General features: G+C 36.5%; 1 protein-coding gene across 1 annotated transcript in view; it reads right to left on the bottom strand.

Moving 5' to 3' along the window:
• The window catches only part of DMD (dystrophin), a 1,614,661-nt gene that overhangs the window by 1,368,019 nt on the left and 223,809 nt on the right, over nt 1-22,833 (bottom strand). The window contains exons 10-12 of the mRNA XM_042974140.1: nt 16,785-16,886; nt 16,548-16,655; nt 8,340-8,519 (exon numbers count right to left, since the gene is read on the bottom strand). Coding sequence (XP_042830074.1) covers nt 8,340-8,519; nt 16,548-16,655; nt 16,785-16,886 — 390 coding nt within the window. The remainder of the gene's footprint in view (nt 1-8,339; nt 8,520-16,547; nt 16,656-16,784; nt 16,887-22,833) is intronic.

Here is a 22,833-nt window from a genome sequence, read left to right on the forward strand (position 1 = left end):
ATGATAAAACAGAAAAAAAACTTAACGTCTGGAGGCACTGGCTTCAAGAAATTACAGGACAGGCATGTGATAGAGTTATTGTACATGTGCCAAACATTTTCAATGTCATTGGAAAATGTTTACATTATAGTACCGAGTGAAGAATGCAAAATATAACTATCAGTGATTATGTTTTGGCAGAGAAATCACAGGTAATTTCAATCGTAGACTATATATTTCTATATTCTTTTTTCCAACTTTCTACAATAAAACATTTTCTGCTAAATGTTGCTTCTGCAGGCAGAGAAAAATTTCAGAACTTTTCTGTTCAAATTGTTGTTTTAACTCTATCATTCCCATGTATCTTCAGAACTATGGAATTATGTCATCCAAATACATTAAAACAACTAAACATCAGGACAAATAAAAATCTAATAAGAATGACTTAAGGTCTCCATTAAAATGCTGAGTAGAGCAGGGTCAAAATTAGAATATAACATAGTTTGCATTATATTCAACAGACATTGAGTGTACCTAACTAAATTCTTATTCAGTCACCTTTCCTCATTTTTTTGCTCAATTAACATACAGTGTTACATTAGTTTCAGGCGTACAATGTAATGAATCAACAATTCTGTACATTCCTCAGTATTCATCACTGTAAGTATACCCTTAATCCTCTTTACTTATTTCACCCATCCCCCACACACTTCCGTTTTGATTATTAGTATATTGAAAATGACTTCCAAATGTCGTCATGCAAATAAAATGTATTCGTTTTTAAATAGTATTTCCTTGATCTGTCAGTTAATCAGCTAGTAAAAATGGCAAAGAGTTCGTTTAGACTTCTTACGGCGATTAAAAGTGGGGGTCTTTGAGCCAGGTGTCACAATTCTCAAACACCAGGTCCACAGTTGACATATGGTAGCATTTAGTGTAGGTTCATTTGTGTCTCAGACTCTTGCCTTCTTTTCTTCATATAAATAATAGGAATGGCAACAGATGTCTCACAAGGCTGCTGCAAACAGCGCCACCCTCATGCCAGGCAACTTATGGCGTCACCCAGGTCCCTTCACTCAAAGAACCCCAGGCTTCGTTTCATGCTCTGCTGCCACACTGTTGACATTCTCGATAGTATTTGAATAAGAAGCCCTGCATTTTCATTTTCCACTGGGCCCCAAAAATTATGTAGCCAAGTCTTAGTTTCAAGAATTAAGTTATGTAATGTCTGAACACAGAAAGTTTTCTCGATACCTATTAGCAATAACCGCTATCTTTTCTAAATGTTCATAGAAAATTAAAAAAAAAATCTCTACTGAAACTTCTCACTCATAAGGTGACATGTGTTAATTTCCAAAAGTTACATTTTCCTCCTGTGAGAAAAACTGGAAGAGCATTTGCCCAGCCTCTTGATAGTCTTAGGGTATACATCTTGCAGTAAGGTTGTACAGTTTTGGTGGTTCTGGAGGAATCAAACTACTCTCAAACAATAAAATTCTTGCCAACTTCTCTTCCATTTGTCTAAAATGCACATTTGGATGGGAAATGTATGTATATTCAAGCATATTTAAAGAATATAAAAGGGGATACAATGAAAGGAAACATTTCAACCACTTTTTTCTGGTTTCTTAGGGGCAACTAGTTGTACTTACCACCTGCTCTCACATTTTAAGTTAACTCTGTTGGTGCTGGGGGTTTTTTGGCTGTATTCTTAATTGCATCTTTGATTCTTCCATGTAATTATTTAAATATTCTTGCCTTTATAAGTTCTTCGGGGTTGCAGAGTTCTACTTCTTGCATTAGGAAATATTCTACTATTTGAACAGTTAAAGAAACTTACTAAAAAAATTCAAGTTACGAAGAATCAGTTATCTACTTTATCATGTCATCTTCATTATTATTAAAATACTAATGCGTATAATACCTACCAATTACAAAGGTCTTTGCATGTCCCACGCACTATGCTAAGTGCTTTGCATTCATTATCATATTGAAAATACTTAGAAAAGTACTTGCATTGAAGGCTTATTAAATGGTGGCTGTCATTACTTCGTGGCTCTAAGACTAAATAATAATATTATTGCCATTTTACAGATAAGAGGTAAAAGTTCGAGGCAGACACAGCTTGTAAGTGGCAGAACAGAAATGTAAATCCAAGTGTCAATGTTCACTTGCTGCTATACCTGCTCACATTTGTGAATGGTGATTTTCCTTTAAGTGTGTGTTTATATATACACACGTGCATATATAAAGTCAGAAGAAGATTGAAAATGCACACAATGGCATAGGACAATCTTTTAATGCCTTTCAGCTCCTGATAAACTTGAATTAAATTTGGGGAAACTCAAACAACTTCAATACCTGAAATTTTAAAAATTATAATCAGGTTGACAACTGTGAAACAGAGTTTTTTGCTGTGTAATTTTTACATACATTACTTTACAGTGATCAACTGACTTTTAATAGGTATGGAAGAACTGCAGTTCTACAGTTTAAAATATACTGCATAATCATAGCAATAGCTTTAGCACATAATTACGAGCCAGGCTTAAAACCATCTCCACAGGCATAGTAGCACAAGGCTCAAATATCTGATGGAGTGAGGATTTACAATTCTAAGCAACAGAAAGAATTTTACATGTTGAACCTTGTGAGAAACCTGGGGTAAAAAATATCAGGTGCTCACAAAGGAGGCTGAGTGACTAATCAAAAGGCTATAGAATCCTCTATCCCATGAACAAGTACAGAGGAATTACCATGGCTAAGGGGAGTATAAAAGGAGTACCAAAGTTCTTGAGAGTGGTATGATAACTAAATTTTATTTATTTATTTATTTATTTATTTATTTATTTATTTATTTATTTTTAACTTTTATTTATTTTTGAGAGACAGACTGACGGACAGACAGAACGTGAGCAGGGGAAAGGCAGAGAGAGAGGGGGAGACACAGAATCTGAAGCAGGCTCCAGGCTCTAAGCTGTCAGCACAGAGCCCTACGCGGTGCTTGAACCCATGAAATGTGAGATCATGACCTGAGATGACGTTGGACACCCAACCGACTGAGCCACCCAGGCACCCCTAAATTTTATTATTAATTACGGTCTTGTTTTGATACTGATAATAAGGCAATAGAACATCTTGAAAAGATAAAACATTGGAATCATGAGCATACTTACAATCTATATTCAAAAGACATCAAAAAAAGAAGTATTTCTATTTGAAATAAAATATATAATAATTAAGAAGGCTTATTCTATAAAACTGGTCAATTTCATGTATTTTATCCCTCACTTCATATTATATTTTGTACAAATTATCAGAAAGAAGAGACTCGTGTTGGATTCAGGATTCACATTCAACACTGATTTTGAGCAACTGTGTGAATTAAGTGCATCTGCAAAAATTCAAGGAGCAATGAAATTTATTTTTTCTGATCCACCTGACATGAAGTAATGAAACACCTTCTTTACTAGGGATGCAGATGATCAAGTATACACTGAGACAAAAACTTATGTTTTATGTGGTATTTCATTTATTGTCTGTAAAGAATAAATATATCATATAGATACTGATTATTTTATTTTCAATGTATCTTAGTCACGTACTCCTGATGAGTGAAATATACTCATTTCAGAAGTCAGTCTTCTTTTACAGGATGAGAAGTGTATTTTCACTATCATCTTCCAGCTGACAGTGAGACTGATATAGCAGAGATAGTTGGAAATTCTTCACTAATTACTCCAGAGTTTTACATAAAATTTCAAACAAAGAGAAACATATCACATGCATTTAGAACTGGAAGGATACTGTTATGGAAATCTTCCTAGCCCAAACTTCCCTTTTTATAAAGAAGTAATGAGAGATTCCAAAAGTTAACTCAGCTCTCGTCTCTTAAATTTTCAGTGCCTACATCATGTTATTGTAGACAACGAACTTATAACATAGTAACTATTACACTGATAGACAAGGGCAATTCTCAAACACCTACTTTAGTTGGAGGTAGGAAAAGAATACAGTTCATTTCCAAAGTTATTTGAGCTGTAACTTGGAAGTTTTCTGATATAACTGTTAACCTAAACAATTAACTAAAATTCAAGATGGTTAGTCTATGAATTCAGGTAGTCCTTGAATAAGATAGAAACCTAAAATAAGTGAAGGATTTTATTTTAATTCTAGGTTTTATAAAACCATTTTTTAAATTGGCGTCAGGTTGATGAGGCTTAGAGAACTTTCAGGAACCAATGAAAAGGGTTGTCAATGGAAAGGCCTTAGAGTGTTGTGAATTAAAATCATCGGCAAAAAGAAGAGAGGCAAACCAATTGTAACTACATCTTAAGTATCAATAGATCTACAAAACAATGCTTTGAGAAAGGACACAGTCAGAATGTCCACGTAAAATATTTTGTGGAGAATAAAAAGAGGGATCTCTAAAAAATGAGAATGAACTAAAAAAAAAAGTAAATAGAGAAATGTTAATCTCAATACTTTTGAATGCCCCATTTGCATTTCTGGTATTCTTAAAAATACTGGCTTATTATGTTCAACCACGTTTTACACTATTCATATGTCTGGCAAGAGTTTTAAAACTCCCAGCAGGAGACAAATGTTATAGAATAGATATATACATACATAATGATCACTTACTCCGCTTGGGCATCTGTAACTACAGATACAGAAATAACAGCATAAACATTCACTCTCATGTTCAAGGAGAGGAGAATCCTAGGTATATTCATTTTATCTTTAAGATATTTGTGCTTATAGTTCAGAACATTGCAAAAATGGTCAATAGAAATACAGCAAAATATTCACAAAATGGGAATGAGATGTATAAACTTATATGTGTCATAAAATGTCCCTTACTTTTGGCAAAGAAGATAATTTACTCTGCTAAAAAAATGACAAAACTAAGGAACTTTTGGGCTCATTTAGATATATTGTTACATTTAAACACCTAATGCCAAGTTTAACTTAAACTACCATAATACATTATAAAGTACATGAATATTATGCCCTTTCCGAGGTATGTATGATTTCAGTTAGATGGGGAAAAATGTTTCAAATCACTAAAATTATAGGTAAGTTTAAAGTATTAACTATAATGAACTTCTGACTATCATATTCCCTAATTATAATCAAGATAAAAATACATTCATCAGTGTTACAGCATATAGAAAAAAAAAAAACTAAATTTCAACAAGCATATTTATAAAAAAAAATGTAGAGGACACAGAGGGTCATTTGAGTATTTAAATAAGTCAATCCAGAGTTTATTTGATTTGTTGTCTTTTCTCATCTTAAGCATTCACATAGCAAGGGTTATTATTCTTCCTAACTTCGGGGAACAGAAAGTATTTCTATTTTCTTACGCCGCCTTTTTTATCAACTTAAGCGTCCTGAGCTTGTGTCCAGGCATTAGTCAAGCCAGCCCTGACTTTGAAATGCAAGAGAACAGCCTCACAGTTGATTTTTTTCTTCATATTTTGATCTCTTGCCATGCTACTATTTCTTAAGGTCAAAATCCCTCAAAGCTTTGACCTGAATAGCACTCAAACATTCGGGCACACATGTCCTTTAATGTGAGCACGATTGGCTACCCTGTCACCTCAGTCACAATTCCTATATCCTACTGGATTTTAACCATTACCAGATTTTCCTCATTCCTTAAACTAATTCTAAAAAGGATTTTTAGAAGACTAAGTATATCATGTCATTAATGGGACTGATTCTCACAACATCTCGACTCCTGCAAACATGCTGGAAAATGTGCATACAAGAGAGCTTTGTTCTTCAAAGTCACAACCTTACCCTCAACATTCTTGGACGTCTTCCCATGTTCTTTCAATCAAGTTCAATTTTACACGCAAGGAAGAAATTCAAGGGCTTTTTTAGTTATAAGATACTAGTTCCTGGCTCGCTCTATCTCCCTTTCAATTCCTCTGTCCTCGGGTACCTTCATTTTTATCTTCCTTAGCCTCCCAACTCATCTCAGCAGTGATTTGGACTGGGCCTATGATAGTTACTTTGGCGGGGGGGGGGGGGGTGCGCAATGAACAAAACCAGAAATCGAACTGTAGAAAAGCTGAAGCTTAGTGTTCCAAAAAGCAACCTACCTAATATAAGTCTATGTATCTGCTTACGATCTGGTATAATAGTGCATAAATGTTTGAAAATAAAAATTAAAAAAAAAAAAAAACAACATAGTGAATCACAAAAAGCCCTCCAGACTCACTGAACAGTATGCCCTATATATCAAGAACACCAGTGTTTTTTTTTTCCTCCAAAATGCTTTCATGTCTGTGACTTTATTTTATTGGCAAATACAGTGGATACATGCTGTACTGTATATTGGACATCATTTTATAAAGAACTGTATGAACCAGAACTAGTGGTTTTTTATTATAGGTTTTGAAAATTTCAAAAACAGGAAGGTGAATAAGTACCATAGGCAGTAGTCTTATAATTTTAGGCCATTAAAAACAAGGTTGCTAAGGTTTTTTACCAACTAGAATAACAAATCAGTAACATTTTGATGATATGCACAACATTTTTTTTAGAAAGTAGGCTCATTCCAAAGAGATAAGTATATTTAAATACTGCGGTCATAGAAAGGTCTACAATTTCCCCATTTCAGGCAGCACTGTGGAAGTAAACCACAACGTGGGTATTGCTCAATGTGTCACTGTCTTGTTAACTCAGTGTTTAGTAAAAATATGGTCTGCAGACTATCAAAGGCTGCATGCAGATTACTGGTTTACTAAGTGAGATTTTCTGAGCATGCAATCTAGGACTATGCATTTTAATCAGTTTCCCAGGTGATTATTATGCAGACTCAAGTTTAAAAAGCACTAGATATAATACAAGTGAACAAGAACATGACCTACTGTTAACAGTTACATCTCCATAAACGTACCCCTTTAAAGGGATGCATTTCTAAACAGTTTTCTTTATAAGGTAATGCCAATCCTTCTTAACATGGTAACCGACCATTTAATAGCACCAATAATCTACGGAACCAATGGGTACATACTGGAATGATATCATTGTTGATTTAAAAAGTATCAAATTTTCTCATGTCTCACATATTTATTACATAAATTCCAGTGCTAATGCAAACTAGCCATGGCCAGATCATATATAGTAAGAAGAATTATGACATGGTTATAAAATCACTACTCATTCAAGCAAATGCTAAAAATATATTCACTGGAAAACACATGGAATTTTTATTAATGCCCAATGACTGCGTGGGAAATGATTACAAAGTACACTCCTTCAAATTTAAAATTTTAAGTATGAATTTAATTTCAAAAGGAAAGTTCAACTGTGACTGAAAATCGTATACATTGCCTGGTAACATTTTCTTAAATTATATTTCTGGAAGAAATATTTTAAACTTCATCTTTCAACAAACATTTCAAACATTTCATACTTATCAAATGTCAAGCCTCAGGAAAACAAATTCCCTTCACTGTCTCATAACAAAGGAAATGAATGCCTAAAGCTACCGAATGTGGTCATAGCTTTCATAGAGATGTGCTAATGGTGCTTTGAGCTATGGACTACAACCGATTAGCAAAAGTTAGCTTCTATAATGGAAAATAATATGGCATAATGTGTTAAATGCTATTATATATAATGTTAATATTTTGAATGACTACCCACAATTCCACCATCTAATAACATCAGATAACCAAGGTTTCTACTTTAAAACCATCCCATTTCCTTTAAATTACCAAAACTTTTAAAATTCTTACCAGAAAGCCACATTATGGCACTACAAGGGTACACAGATGCTTTCCTAATCCACAGCCTGTGTGTTAGTGTTATGATTTAACTGTTCGTGGCACGAAGAACATGCAATGAACAGATCCTTACTCATCCTAATAAAACAGAGTCTTCCGTAAAATCAAAGGACCTGGGCCTGAGCCGTGCTCCTATCACCAACTTCGCTTGGATAATTCATTTTTCCTCCCCACGTTTCATTTTTCTCACATGTAAAATGTAGGGATCAACTAACAGCACTCAAGGTTCTAGAATCTGTGATTTGGGGTTAGGTTGTGATGACACAGTCCCCAGCACTCGGTCCAATTGCTCTAAGTCACTCAGATCCTCATTCCCACTTAACTGGAAGGAATTACACTCTAAGGCAAGAACTAGTTCAGTCAATTAGCACTCACTCCTTCACCTCTCCCACATTCTCCACTATCAAGACAAGCCATATTTTTTATTCAAATGACTACTTTGCAAGGACTAAGCCAGTGATATCCTTTGTAGAGTTATAATACTGTTGCCTTGAATGAGGATTTCAAGAATCTCAAAGATGATTCATTACAGGGTAAGTAATTAGGATCACTAACCTGTGCAGAACTTTTTTCAAGTTTTTGGACCAAATTATCCCAACGCTGGGCAAAGTTGTCCAGCCATGCTTCCATCTTTTGGGCTACCAATGTGTTTTTCAGGGTTGAAAGAAGATCTTGGTTGAGTGAACAGAGTTTGTCCATGGTTTGCTTTTTCTTTTCTAAATCTGTTTTTAAAACCTGTTAAAACAGGAAAGAATACATAATAAGCCTAGTAACATTTTATAAACCAGTATAGTTCAAATTGTTTTTGCATGTATTTTCTCATTGGCATAGATACAAAAAGACTGCAGTCATGCCTGCAAAGGAGCAAGAGCCCATAAGAATCTAAGTAGAAGAGTATAATCCAAATAATCTTCCCAAGAAGCTTGAAGAGAAAGGAAAATAAAAGTCACATGTAGAAAAACACCTAGTAGAGAAACTTAGGAGCTACTTAGAAATATTTGAGGAACTCACAAGTAAAGAAGTAGTGTTACTCAAAGGGAAGTTTACTTTTAAATTTTTTTAGTATCTGTTATTCAATTAACATTTGGCTATCTGAGTAATTATCTTCTAAAGGGAATTTAAAAGCCCATTAAGTAATAGAACTAAGCAACTGAGCGTGATACAAATCCTTTCAATCACTTCATATGTTTTCTAAGTACATATGTGTTTTATGGAGTAATTTTGATAACATCCCTATTTTCAAAGTTTTTGTGACTTATAGAGGGTTACCCACGCCCTTTGGTTGAAATGGAATGAATAAACAAAGTGGCTTATATGAAATCAGTAGATCCGGGCAGCTTATTCTTTCACTTTATCCATTAAGGTCACCCTACACTTTGGGAAATCCAATCTCCGGCTCCCAAACACTAGTTCCGGACTTAGCTTGCCAACAAAGAACAAAAAGAAAGAAGAGGCAATTATTTCATAGCTTCTTTGCTATAATCCCCTCCTTTTCCCCTCCTTTTCGCCACAACAAGTACAATGAACATAAAGTGAACAGTGAGACCTGTCTTTCCAAAACAAATGCAAATTTAAGAATAACTAATATTTCACATGGCAAATAAATGATCATGAAACAGATGTACCAATTGCTAATGAACTGACATGTCATGTACACAGAGAAATTAATACACCACCTCCCATGCAAGGGACACTTTATGTAGCTCATTCTGGCATGCTGCCTGCACTGACGGCTCTGAAGAATGCTCTGGGAGTTCATCCTTTATTCAGAATCTGCTTCACCTGGTGTACTTTATACTGGATTCCTAGTGCATGCCACTTTTAACGTATAAAAGCTAGTTGTGAAGTTCATTTCTAATTTTCCCTCAACAATTATGGGTTTTTTTCACTGTTTTCTCTCAGTTTGAAAGAATGCAATAAATCAAAATGAGTTAAGATTCATAAGATGAATCTTAAGATTCATAAGATTCATAAGATGAATCATAAGATGAATTTGATAAGATGAATGCATATCAAAATAAAACTTTCACTGTAGTAACTTAGTAATGCATTGGTTTTATATGTTGATTTTGTTTGTTTAATCCACGTTAGCTCTCCATTAAATTTAAATGCATTTTGGACTAGTAATAAAACAATAGTTTATGCTACCTGTCTAGAGCTGGGACCCAAATTTGAATTTGTAGATTCCTCCAATCCCTTTATGGCATCCTAATCTTTTTTTTTCTTTTAATTTTTGGCATGTATTTGTTTTGCTATAAGCCATTTCAGGTTTTTTTTTTTTGGGGGGGGGGAAGGTTACGATAGAATTAAAGGCATGCATTTTAAAATATAAAGATGTAAATACAATCCTCTTCGGCTCTCTCAGGGCTTCAGGAGCTAATTTAAATAGCTGTATGCACAAGGCTAAGGGGTATGCCATTATTTAAGCTAAATATGCAATGATTTGGAAACATTTCAGAACAAGGAACTGAGAGTTATGTCTGAAGAAGAGGAAACAATTTGCGTTGGAAATTCATGGGCAACTTCATATCATGTAAAGAGTTTTTCTTAGATGATCTATAAAACTAATTGGATACCCAAAGAGATCTAGTGGCAAATGACAGTAAGCCTCCTGTGTGAAGATTAAGCCAAATGAAGAAACACTTGGTGAGCATCACAAAAATAAAGGGAAAGGAAGTCAAATCACCGTTAAAGAATACCTTTAGGAAAAATGGATTCAAGGTGAAGTAAAAACATTATTATCATCTAATTGTGGAATTACTGAATCTACATATTTTTACCTAAATCCATACAACAAGAGCACTGTACTAAACAAAGCTTCTAGCTAGTAAATTTTAAATCTATAGTTTTAAAAATGGTGATGGCAGGTTAGTTTTCAGTTTGTTTCCTTTGTTGGGAGAATATTTCTTTCTCTTTCTTCATGAACTCCCACTACCCAAAGGACTCTCCTACCACACCCAACAGAGGGAGAAGACAAGAAATCCAGGTGCTGCTGGATGCACTGAATCACGGTATTGAAGTACCTTCTCCCATCTATCCTTGGCTATCAACACTTGGATGCTTCGATTTTATGTGTACATATTAAATTACTATGATTTAATTGCTGTTTATTATTAGAGTATAAAAAAAGATGTCTCTCTGCTTATCAAAAACTAATTACAAGTGTTTGAGTGCCAGAGAACCACAGAGCTCTGGAAAACTCAGGAAGAAAAAGGAAGCTTTAGAAAATTTACACATGGCAGAGGTCACACCCAGGATTTTAAAAGAAGAAATATATTTTATTTGCAAAGAAGCCAAGCAGTTGGACCTATAACCAAAACAGGCAGGGAGGTACAGTCAATAAACCAGATTAGGCCAGTAGTAAAGAGGGATGAGAGATAGATAAGCTGCCCAAGAAGACAGAACAGACATATTCTATGTGGTCATTAAAAGATGATTTCAAGTGCAAAATGAATGTATCCTTACAAACAGGCCAGGAAATCCCTGCGGGAATCAGAATCACCTAGAAGCCTTTCTAAAATGCAGATTTCTGGGCCCAACTTCCAGGCCCTCTGAGTCAATAGGTCTGGGATGGAACCTAAGAATTTGCATTTCTAACAAGTTCTCAGGTGATGCTGATGCTGCCAGTCTGGGGACCACACTTCTTGAGAACCATCGATTCTGCTTGGATTAATTGGTAACAGGAGGTGAGGTTTCAAGTCTTGGTACCAGCACTATCAGCAGGGACCTGCTGAGCCACTGTAAGTACTTCAACCCTGCCGTGTGCTAGCAGCCACTTGAGACTGTCCTCAATTCCACAGTCCCCTGCAGCCCCTGCACACCCTAGGCCTGTGGACCACCATGCTTCCCAGGGTGGTCCTTCCCCGGAAAACACCCCAGGTCCTCAAGGCAACAGAAAACTCACCCAGGAACCTATTTCTTTTAAATTTGGGCCTTGCTGTGATAGCCTAACTGATTCTGTTTTAGAATCCGCCTAAGGGCCACAGTTTCTTCTCTCCTTTGCTTTTGATCGTTTATATCAAATAAAAAATCAGTTTTGACCGTGAAAAATAATGGATCTACATGGTTTGGATAAAAGCACAGATCAAGAGAAAATGAAATACTTGACTCCTCATTTCCCACCTCAAATGAAAAGTAGGAGAACATCCCATGGGCTATTAGTGATAATATTTCAAAAACAAATTGCACTGATTATAAATAAAAGAGTTTGAGCACAGTGTATCTATACCTAGGTATGTAGTAGGAACTGGTGACAGATGGTACCTGTTTTGGGTCTCAGATTGTGACATATTTTAATGAACATTAAATTCTTATTCACTGCCTGAGTCAGCAGGGGAATTTTACCTCAAATTCTAGACCAGCTGTCAGATTTTGTTAATTGGCTTAAACTATCAAACGGTAAGACTTATACAAAACATATTTTCACTTTGTTCACAAGTAAGGTGACATAATTTGAATTTTAATCATACTGGATAATTACTGAGCATTTTCATGGTCCTGAGGTTAGTCAAGTCTTTTATTCACAAAAATGTCAACATAGTAGCACTTGACTGTTAGAAATGATGGTTCTCGATCACAGTTCTTTTTTTGTCAAGGAACCAAATGATATGAGGAGTTCTGAAATAGCTTAAAAGGGCTGGACCTGAGTCTGGATGTCTTGGTGCTCAATTTGACTCTGCTACTAATGCTCTTTGATAGCTTATGCATGCCATATATGTGTGTGTGTGTGTGTGTGTGTGTGTGTGTGTGTGTGTGTGTGTGTGTGTTTTCCCCTGGGCCTCAATATCCTCTTCTGAAATAACCTTGTCTAGTTCCTCCTTTTCATACCCAACGCTACTTAGTTCAGTTCCACTAACTGGCCTCCTTACTACCCAAGAGTATTCCAAAAATGCAAATATGAATCGTATCAAGTTCTCAGCGGCTCCTCATCAGCTGTGGAACAAAATTACAAATACATCACTGACATTTTTGCATTCTTTTGATACAGATACAGATCACTTTTCTGAAATTTGTCTTTAGTGGTCAAATCACTCCAGAAAGTATATCTTTTTTGAGGAGTGAATTCTCATCCATAAGAAACTAGCTTGTGATGACAAGCAATATATTTGTGAATCAATTTTAAATTAAAAGCCTAAAGATCAGTAACTATGGAGCAAAAATGTATGATACAAATCGATATTTGGGAAAATGATACACATTTAACTGGGGAAACATATTTAAGATCAGCTTTAAATAAATGATTTAATTATGTCATACAATATCAATACAGATATAAATCATTTCATTTAGGTAAAATTATAAAATGTTATTTATAACAGACCTTTGTTTTATATTAGAGTTAACATCAAGTTAGCATTTAAGAGAATCGCTCTATCAAAACAAGAAGAAATTCTAACTTTGGAATATTTTATTTGAAAAATTAAGCTCTTAATATTACACTGCCCTCTACTACACAGCCAAATAATCAGGTTCACAGTGGAATAGAAGCTTTAGAGGTCTTTTCTAATCCTCTACGTTTTCACTCAAACTAAAATATCTCATTGAAGCCCTCTGTGATGTTCTTTTATTGCCAAAGTTCCCTTATTTTTCAAAACACACAGGCACTTATAATTAATGCTACTGGTTTGCTTTAATATTTTTTCTAATTTTCCAAATGAAGGTATAAGCCCCTTATGTGAGGATAATCACTTCTTATACTTCGATTTCTCAAAGAATTTAATTTAGACTATTACTTTAGAACCACATACTGTTTAGAACTATACAGAACATTCCTATGTACTTCTCAGTGTTACCTTTTTATTTTAACTGAATTCTTATTCCGGGGATGGTATATTTTTTTCAAAAGTACAATTTTTTTTTGAAAACCATAGTTGCCAATCTGCCTACATCTAATGTAATTAATGTTCGTATTCCTCCAAAATTCATGAAATGAGGGCTGAAGCCTCTACTGTGGTAATATTAGGAGAATGGGCTTTTGGGAGGTAATTGGGTTTAGATGAGGAGAAGAGAGTAGAGCACCACAATGGGATCAGTGCCCTTAGAAGAAGAGGAAGAGGCATCGGATCCTCTTCTAATTCTGCTGCTATGTGAGGATACAGCTAAAAGACGCTAAGAGCCAGGAAAAGGGACCTTACCAGGAACCAAATCTGCTGGCACCATGATCTCATACTTCCAAGCTTCCAGAAATGTGAGAAATAAATGTCTGCCGTGTAAGCCATCTAGTCCGTGATATTTTGTTATAGAAGTCTGAGATGTCTAAGACAGGAATTGGTACCAAGAAGTGGGGTACCACTGTAACAAATACCTACAAATGTGTATACAGCTTTGGAAGTGAGTAATGGGTAGAGGCTGAGAGCGCTCAGGTGCTCTAACCTGCAAGGTGCAGGTTAGAGAAGGTTGAGATTGCTGTGAAATGACTCCTAAAGGCAATTCTGTTGAGGGCTCAGAGAAAGAGACCTGGAAAGCGTCCTGTTTTTAGAGAATACATAAATTAAAACGGACAAAATATTACTATAAATATGGATGGCAAAAGTCATTCTGATGAGGTCTTAGATGAAAATGAGGGTGATGTTATTGGCAACTGGAGGAAGGATGATCCTGATTATAAAGTGGCAAACAACTTGGCTGAATCGTGTTCATGTTCCAGCATTTTGCGGAAGGTGGAACTTGTGAGCAATGAAATTGAATATTTAGCTGAGGAGATATCTAAGCAAAGTGGCATGATTTCTCTTGCCCATGGTAAAATGAGAGAAGAGAGAAATGAAATGAACAAGAGTCATTTGGCATAAAGGCACTAGAATTTAAAGATGTGGCAAATCCTCAGCCTATCCATATTGCAAATAATGAGAAAATATGTTCAGAAGAGAACACTAAGGGTATGGCTGACTGACCGCTTGATAAGATTAGTGTGGGTGGGAACCAGAGACCTAGTCAGGCATCTCAACAGAACCCAGGAATAGAGATGGAATTATACCAACAGAAACACTGCCAGCTGAGACTAAAAGCAATGGAGAAAAATGGACAGAATGAAGGAAGGCTGTCTAACATGTGCTATTCCTAAAGAAAAGCGAAGAATAACGTAGGTGATTCTGAGTTATAAGACGTACCACTCCCACCACAGGCCCAGAGAGCAGAGCTAGTGCTTCCTGGGTTTCAAAGAGTGGGTCTACCTCTCCAGTCCACGGGGCAGGATGCCCCTCCCCAGTACCGCAGGAGCAGAGCCACTGGGTAGGGCTGCTGCAGAGGGCCACGTGGGTGGTGCCCTGTGGAACTGAACAGACAAGGCTAACTTGTGGAGTCCTGGAGGTGAGGCTGCTTCTCCAGTGGTCCTGGAGGGCAGTGCATCAGTCCAAAGAGGATTATTCTTGAGGCTTAAGATCTAATGGAATTTTCTTTGCTGTGTTTTGGACCTATTTGGAACCTGTCACTCCTTCCTTCTTTCCTTTTTCTCATTTTTGGAAGGGGAATGTCTGTCCTCTGCCTGACGCACCAACATATTTTGGGAGCGCTTAACTTGCCTGGTTTCATAGTGTCACAGCTAGGTAGGAAGTCTGCCTCAGGATGAATTGCACCTGGAGTCTTACCACATCTGATTTAGATGATGATGAAACTTTGGAATTTATACTGCAGAGCTGATTCTGGAACCAGTTAAGACTTCTGGAGCTCATAAGATAGAATGAATGCACTGTGCATGTGAGAAAGATATGAATTTCAGGGGGGTCTGTGGGTGTGATGTTATAGACTGAATGTTTGTGTCCCCACAAAGTTCAGATGTTGAACCCTACCCTCACACACTTACATAAAATGTGATGGTAGTAAGAGGTGGGGCCTTCGAGAGGTTATTAGGTTTAGATGAGATCCTAAGGGTGGAGACCTCATGTTGGAGCTCATGCCCTTCTAAGAGGAGGAAATGGGTGAAGGTTGATCAAAAGGTACAAACTTTCAGTGATAAAATAAATAAGCATGGGGAATGTAATGCGCAGAATGGTGACTACAGTTAATAATAACAACATAATGTGTATCTGAGAGTTAAGAGGATAGATCTTTAAAGTTCTCACCACAAGAAAAAGAATGTACCTGGGTGAGGTGATGGGTGTTAACTAATCATGGCGGTCATTTTGTAATACATACAAACACTGAATCATTATGCTATACATCTGAAAGTAATGTGATATGTCAATTACATCTCAATTTAAAAAATTAATTTAAAAAATATAGGAGATGGGCTAGATGGCCAATAGTTATTAAGGAGGGCACTTGTGATGAGCACAGGGTGTTGTATGTAGTGATCAACCATTGAATTCTACCACTGAAACGAATATTGCACTGTATGTTAACTAAAATTTAAATTAAAAAAAAATAAACGTGGGAAAGAGACACCAAAATTTCCTCTCTTTCTACCACGGGAACACAAGGTAAGAAGGTGCAGTATGCAAATCAGAAAAGGGTCCTCACCAAAAACTAAAGCTGCTGGCAGGTTGATCCTGGACTCCCCAGCTTCCATACATGTGAGACATAAATGTTTGTTTAAGTCACCCAGTCTATGGTATTTTATTATAGCAGCCCAAGCCATCTAAGATAATATAGCTGTTCCTATTTTAAAGAAAATTTACAATATGATATAATTGAACAGACTATGATTTAAGCCACAACAATGAGTATTTGGTTTAAGATCGGAAAGAATAAAGAGACCAAATAATGGTGTTACTGTCAACTATTTGTTTTTTTTTTAAAAAAAAGTTGTGAACGCTAAAAAATACATACAGCCAGTTTTTGAAGACTTGATAACATTTCACTTTGATCCTTAAAGCCAGTTGTGTGAATCTTGTTCAATGCATCTTCTTTTTCTGAAAGCCATGCACTAAAAAGGCACTGAAAGAAATAAAATAATTCCAAAAAAGAAAATAAATAATTACTAAAGTAGATCATCATATGCTTTCTTTTTCCCATTGAAAATCTCACCATATCTTTCACTGACACAATTTCCCCCACATGACTCACCTGTTCTTCGGTAAAACGCTGCCATTTCAGGAGGATGTCTTGTAAAAGAACCCAACGATCTTCTGTCCATCTACAGATGTTTGCCCATCTATCTCCCAGGACCTGGGGGAACAGACAACCCACCACCACATCAGCAGACAATTAACTGTTAACTGAATTTCATTTAAAATTGCATGATTGAGGTGGCTTAGTCTGTTAAGCGTCCAACTCTTGATTTCAACTCAGGTCATGATCTCATGGCTTCTGGCATACAGCCTCCTATCAGTGGGTTCTGCACTGACAACATGGAGCCTGTTTGGAATCCTCTCCCTCTCTCTCATTGCCCACCCCCCAACTCATAAGTGCTCCCATCTCTCCCTCTCTAAAAATAAATATTTAAAAAATAAAAATAAAATAAAATTGCATGAATGATTCGTGACAGTATCTAATTATGAGTCTCCTATGTATACTAGGAGTTTAAGGACACCCTTCATGATTTGCTTATAATGACATACGTATCAAGCCTTTCATTTGTCTTTAGATTATTTCATTCATTCTTTCAAACTACATTGAAAAGTAAAGATACTTACAAGAAGTTTGAGGCAGTTATCATACCTATTTGAATCATACCTATACAATATTTGAAATGTCTCCATGGTAAATGTAAGAGAGTAAAGCCATAAATATAGAATTTAAGAGGATTTTGTATTGATAATATGTGAAATGGGTATCTTTCTCAGGTCTGAAAACATATAACAAAGGATAAAAGTCTGACTACTAAATAGAATACCTAAAGACTCTTCTGGAAAGTAATGCTGTGTAATTAAAATTGCTTAATGTCTTGATTGTAGAAGAAAATTTCAATTTAATTTACTTCCACATGTGGACTTTAAAAATTACCTAGATTATTATTACAAACTATTTAAAATCACTCTGTTTCTAAAGTATTCTAGAGAGAAAATTTTAATATTCGCTGCATAGTAACTGCCATATCCCTAGCATGTTACTAATATTTATATACACACACTATTTTAATATATCACATAAACCAACTACCAATGGTATGTATATATGAATATATGTATGTCCATATGTATATGTTTGCTGGATGCTGGAGACAAACATCTTTATTAAAGATACTATCAAAATTTTGACAAACATTTCAAAACAGATTTGCAAACAGTGCTTCCCTTTCCAACAGGCAGCGCTGTGAAAAGTCAATACGGTAAGACAACACAACTTGAATCAACATTAGTTCAAAATCCTTGTATTTTTGACCGCATAACTTATGTTCCCACATGATAAAACAAATGATAGCTTAAATCAACATCAACAGGTAAACTCAATGCAATGAAAGTTTGTGCTGTTTGACGAATTCACGGTATGATATGGTTAAATGTATCCACTCCTGTTTATATTCCTGACTCCCAGGATGAAACAAACAAACAAACAAACAAACAAACAAACAAAAAACTCTAAATATACATTTCATGCCAATAATAGTTTCTTTGTATATCTCTCTTCAAAAAATACTTTGTAGCAGTATATAAGCAGGTTACCTTCAAGTTTAACTTTACGACTTTGCCCCCAAACTATAGATCTGTTTCATTTTCTAACATATTGATTTTGCCCAACATTAATAAAGCTGCCAAACTGTTGAAACGGAAACACTTTTGTCTCCTGCAACAGAAGTAGCAATTTGACAGAAAAAGAAATCCCTATGATAACACTCATCAGTTGCTTAACCTGAGGGTTTGACCTACAGAGAGAAGCAGCATTCTTTTCCTCCATGCACGCTCACATGCACACCACCTCTACACACATGCAGCCTGAGCACACGCTTTCAGACACCAGGAGGCACAGTATGCTTCCCATTGCTCTAACCGAGTGGGAAGCAGTGTAGCTAATGATGAACCACACCATGTACACAACTAGCAAACACCTTAAGGCAACCACTGCAACGGGGAGTTAACTTGCAGGGTGGATTTACTGTTCTAGATCAAATCAGTCTGTATGTACATGTGTGTGTGCATACCTATACACATACAAATACTCATACACCTTTCTATTCCTTAACCCTCTGAAACAATGTTTCTTTTTTGCATTCTGTGCAAATTTCTAAATATTCTACCATTTAAGGCAAAGACTTGGTATTAAGAAACGGCAGGAAATACCTTTTCACCTTGCACATTACTGGGGTTTTTTTTTAAACACGCGTAACTTTGAAGTACACACACTGAATTCTCAATATCTAAAAAAAAACATTTCTAATGATAAACACAAGTTTTTAAGGAGAATAAAAACTCATTTGAAGTAGTGACACTGGATCCACAATATTAAAAAAAATATTTCTATTGACAAACATAAATTGGTAGGAGGCAGAAAAAACACTGTCACAAATGCAGGGAACCAAAGTCCAATGGGGAGAAAATAACTCAAGTTTACTAAGAGTGAAACTTTCAACAAGCAAAGTCTCATTTTTAGAATCTTAGAGCAACTCATTTGGAATTTTAAATACAACCAATCAAAATTGCACCGGCATTCTTCTCAAAGCTAGAACAAACAATCCTAAGTTTTGTATAGAACCACAAAAGACCCCCGAATAGCCAAAGTAATGTTGAAAAAGAAAACCAAAGTGGGAGGCATCACAATCCCCGACTTCAGCCTCTACTACAAAACTGTAATCATCAAGACAGCATGGTACTGGCACAAAAACAGACACATAGACCAACGGAATAGAGAACCCAGAACTGGACCCATCAAATACATGTCTAGCACCATGACTCTGCTTGGTGTTGGTCAAATTCACCTATTAGAGTTTTGTTTTTTGTTTTTTTTTTTTTGAGGTGAGCCAGCTGGTTATGAAGTTGATTGCATATATATTTTTCTTCATGATAACTGGGACTAGACTGCTTGATCTTCTGATATTCTTGTAAGACTTCTTCATGAACATTCTGATTGTCTTTTGAGCCCAGATAAAGCTGATTTTGCTGTGCATCCAGTTTCATAAATCTTCTACCTACAGTCTCCATCCTGGCACACAAGGCCCTGTACTCATCAAACTCAGTATTGAAGTCATCCTTGGGTAATTCTGGCATTGCTCAGAGGAGACGATAGCAATATATTTTATCAAATAATCTAGGAGTGCAATTGTTGAAGAAGGCTCCATAGAGTCAGTACAACCTTCTTTAACTCCTTCATTGGAAACTGGACTGAAGTTGTTCAGCTTGGCAATTCCTTCTTCTCCTTTAAGGTCCTCTTCGTTTTTTCAGTTGTTGCAATGTTGTGTTTTTTAATTTGGCCTTTTTCCTTCTGTTTTTTAGACTTTTTTGGACTTTGTGTGAGACTGAATAGTTTCCTTCCATAGGCTTTGGGCACTTTAGTAGAACTGAACCAGGGGATAATGTTTCCAGAGAAGTTCTAGAAGAGTATTTGTCTTGCCTGTCCTCATATATACTACTGTTTTGACTAAAACTGTTAAGAGGTAGGTCTTGAGTCCCCTGGCCTTCTTGAGTTCTAGGGGAATTAGAGTGAGAATTTAGTCTGAGGAGGATTGGAGATGGGCAGGTGGGTTGAAGGCAGTAGTGAGGGGTAGGGATGGCAGCAGCTGCAGGGGACGGCAGGGGGCCTGCAGATTTTTCACGGGTGGGATTCAAAGGGCAATTTAACGTTGGAGGCATTCTTTTTGTCAGGTGAGGTCTTTGAGATTTTTTATTCATTAAAGGATCAATGAAATCTGAATCCAAAAGCCATATCTGAGGAGAAGATGCAGCATTGCTACTAGAACATGCAGGAGATTCTGAATGGCTGGTGCTGGCAGCATTCTGTGATAGATTCAGCTTTCTCCAGAGCACTGACTCTAATGACTGTTTATTTCACTGTATCCAGGTCAGTCTCTTTGAATCTCTTGAAAAATATAATCCTTTACGGTAAACGAGAGGCCCTTAGGATTCAGATTGGCTACCTGTTGCAGAATTGCTCCGAGGGAGTTCCCATCTTGGTGATTGACGCCATCTTTCTGCTCAGGTATCTTGTGGGCCTTCAGTGCCAGCAAGCAAATCACACTGTCCCTACGTGGACAGTGAGAAACACTGCTGCTGCCCTGTGTCTTTTGAATCATATCTGCAAGGTTCCTGGGGGTTGACCGTTTCCTCTCAGGTACGGTATCTGAAATAGCTTGAGGTGCTTTCTGAATTTACACTCTTTTCCCTACATACGGTCCACCAGGTTTGATAACTTCTGTGCTTTGGCTGTGGGACTCCCCCTCTGCCTCAGGCATTCTTTCTCGTATCATCTGATAGGAGTCATTGGTTGCATATACTGTAATTTTATCTGGCATAAGACCCGGACAACTGAGCTGGGAGACTCCAGAGCTAGAGAAGGTTTGCTGGATACAGTCAAGGCTGCCCTGAGAGTTGTCTTTATCCACATTTGACAAATAGAAAATAAAGCCATACACTTCATTAGGGGGATCATTTTTAGGAATGTTGACAAGCCCTTGGAATACCTGGAACTAAGCTGAAGGTCAAAAGGAATTACTATAAAACCTTGGATTGTGACTACCTTGTTCTTTGAATGTTCTGCAAGACAGGCAAACATTTCTAAGAAATTTTAACTTGATAAATGACTTATGTCTTGCAATACGAGTAGTACATGATGCTGAATGTCACATGAGCACAAGGGAGTCAGTGGCTCTTCTCTCTATCTATCTCCCTCTCTCTCATCCACCCACTGCAGGATTCTGGGTGATCGTCTCCCATGCTTGGATGCTTGGTCTTAGGCCACAGTGTTTGGCACAATTCAGTGATTTTTCACAATGTTGGAAAGTGCCCAGAAATGGCACTAGTGTAGTAATTTTTGCCACTTCAAAGATCCTCTGGACAGTCCTTTGCTTTTCCAGACAAGAGTAAGCTTAGTAATGTTTTGCTTCATTCTAGGTCATTGGATAGTTTCCTTGTTAAAGTTTCATGAAAAGAAAAAGATTCTGCTGACCCAGTAGATACAAGCGATTCCATTAGTGATAGTGAAAGTTGTCCTACACAGTAACCTTCCTCTCCTTGTCTTCCTCACATCAGCCACGAAGGCTTTCAAAGGTAAGTGCAGGTTAATTTATTTTTCTTTGTATTTTGTATTTTCCCTATTATTTCACAATATATTACAGTATTGTAATCGTTTTTATATGAGTATTTTTGGGTGGTAGAGCGAATCATCTGAGTTTCCATTATTTCTTGCGGACAAATTCACTTAGATATACAAGTGCTTTGGATTACAAGCATGTTTCCAGAAAGAATTAGTGTCACAAACCAAGGGTTTACTGTAGATTCTTGCGGTTCTGACAGGTCTCCAGCACCCAGATCGCCATCTCAGTGAGCTTCACATGTAGGAGGGTGATGTTGTCTTATACGACAGCCTCTAGCCCTGCCCACCACACCCCTTCCCTGGGCCCTACCCTCCACTGCAGCCGTCACCACAGCTAAGGCCACCCCACGGCTGATGTACTGTCATATATCCAACTACCAATGGTGTTTAGATGAGAAAATATATGTTCAGATAACAGCTGTGCAAAGGGAATATTTTAAGACAAAAATTAGGCATCATTTATTTTAATTCCATTATGATGCACTTCAGAGTCTAAAACTTCAACTTTTTTTTTTTTTACTTTTGTGTAAATAAGAGAATTATTTTCCTACAGCTACCAGATCTTTACAATGAGAAGTAGCTCAAAATAGAGATATATTTTATTTTGTATAGAATCAGGGCTAGAAAAAAATGTGTGTAACTCATATTTTTTACAAATATATTTGGTATCTGAGATAAGTTTCGCCATAATTTCTGGCATATTTGATGCTACATGTTTAGATTCACGTATCTAGAAGATAATGATATATGATTCAAATAATACATATGCAATGAGCATCATGAAAAAAAAATCCACCTATTCCTAGGAGGCTTGAAGACCCACCTAATTTTTTCAAAACCATCTACCCTACCAACTTTCCAAAAAGGGAGTCCTGTGCATGAGTAAGGAGTAGGCAATAACATTTTACTAACAGTATGAAAATGATCATGT

The sequence above is a fragment of the Panthera tigris genome, chromosome X (genome assembly GCF_018350195.1).
Source record: "Panthera tigris isolate Pti1 chromosome X, P.tigris_Pti1_mat1.1, whole genome shotgun sequence".
NCBI classification, from domain to species: Eukaryota; Metazoa; Chordata; class Mammalia; order Carnivora; family Felidae; genus Panthera; species Panthera tigris.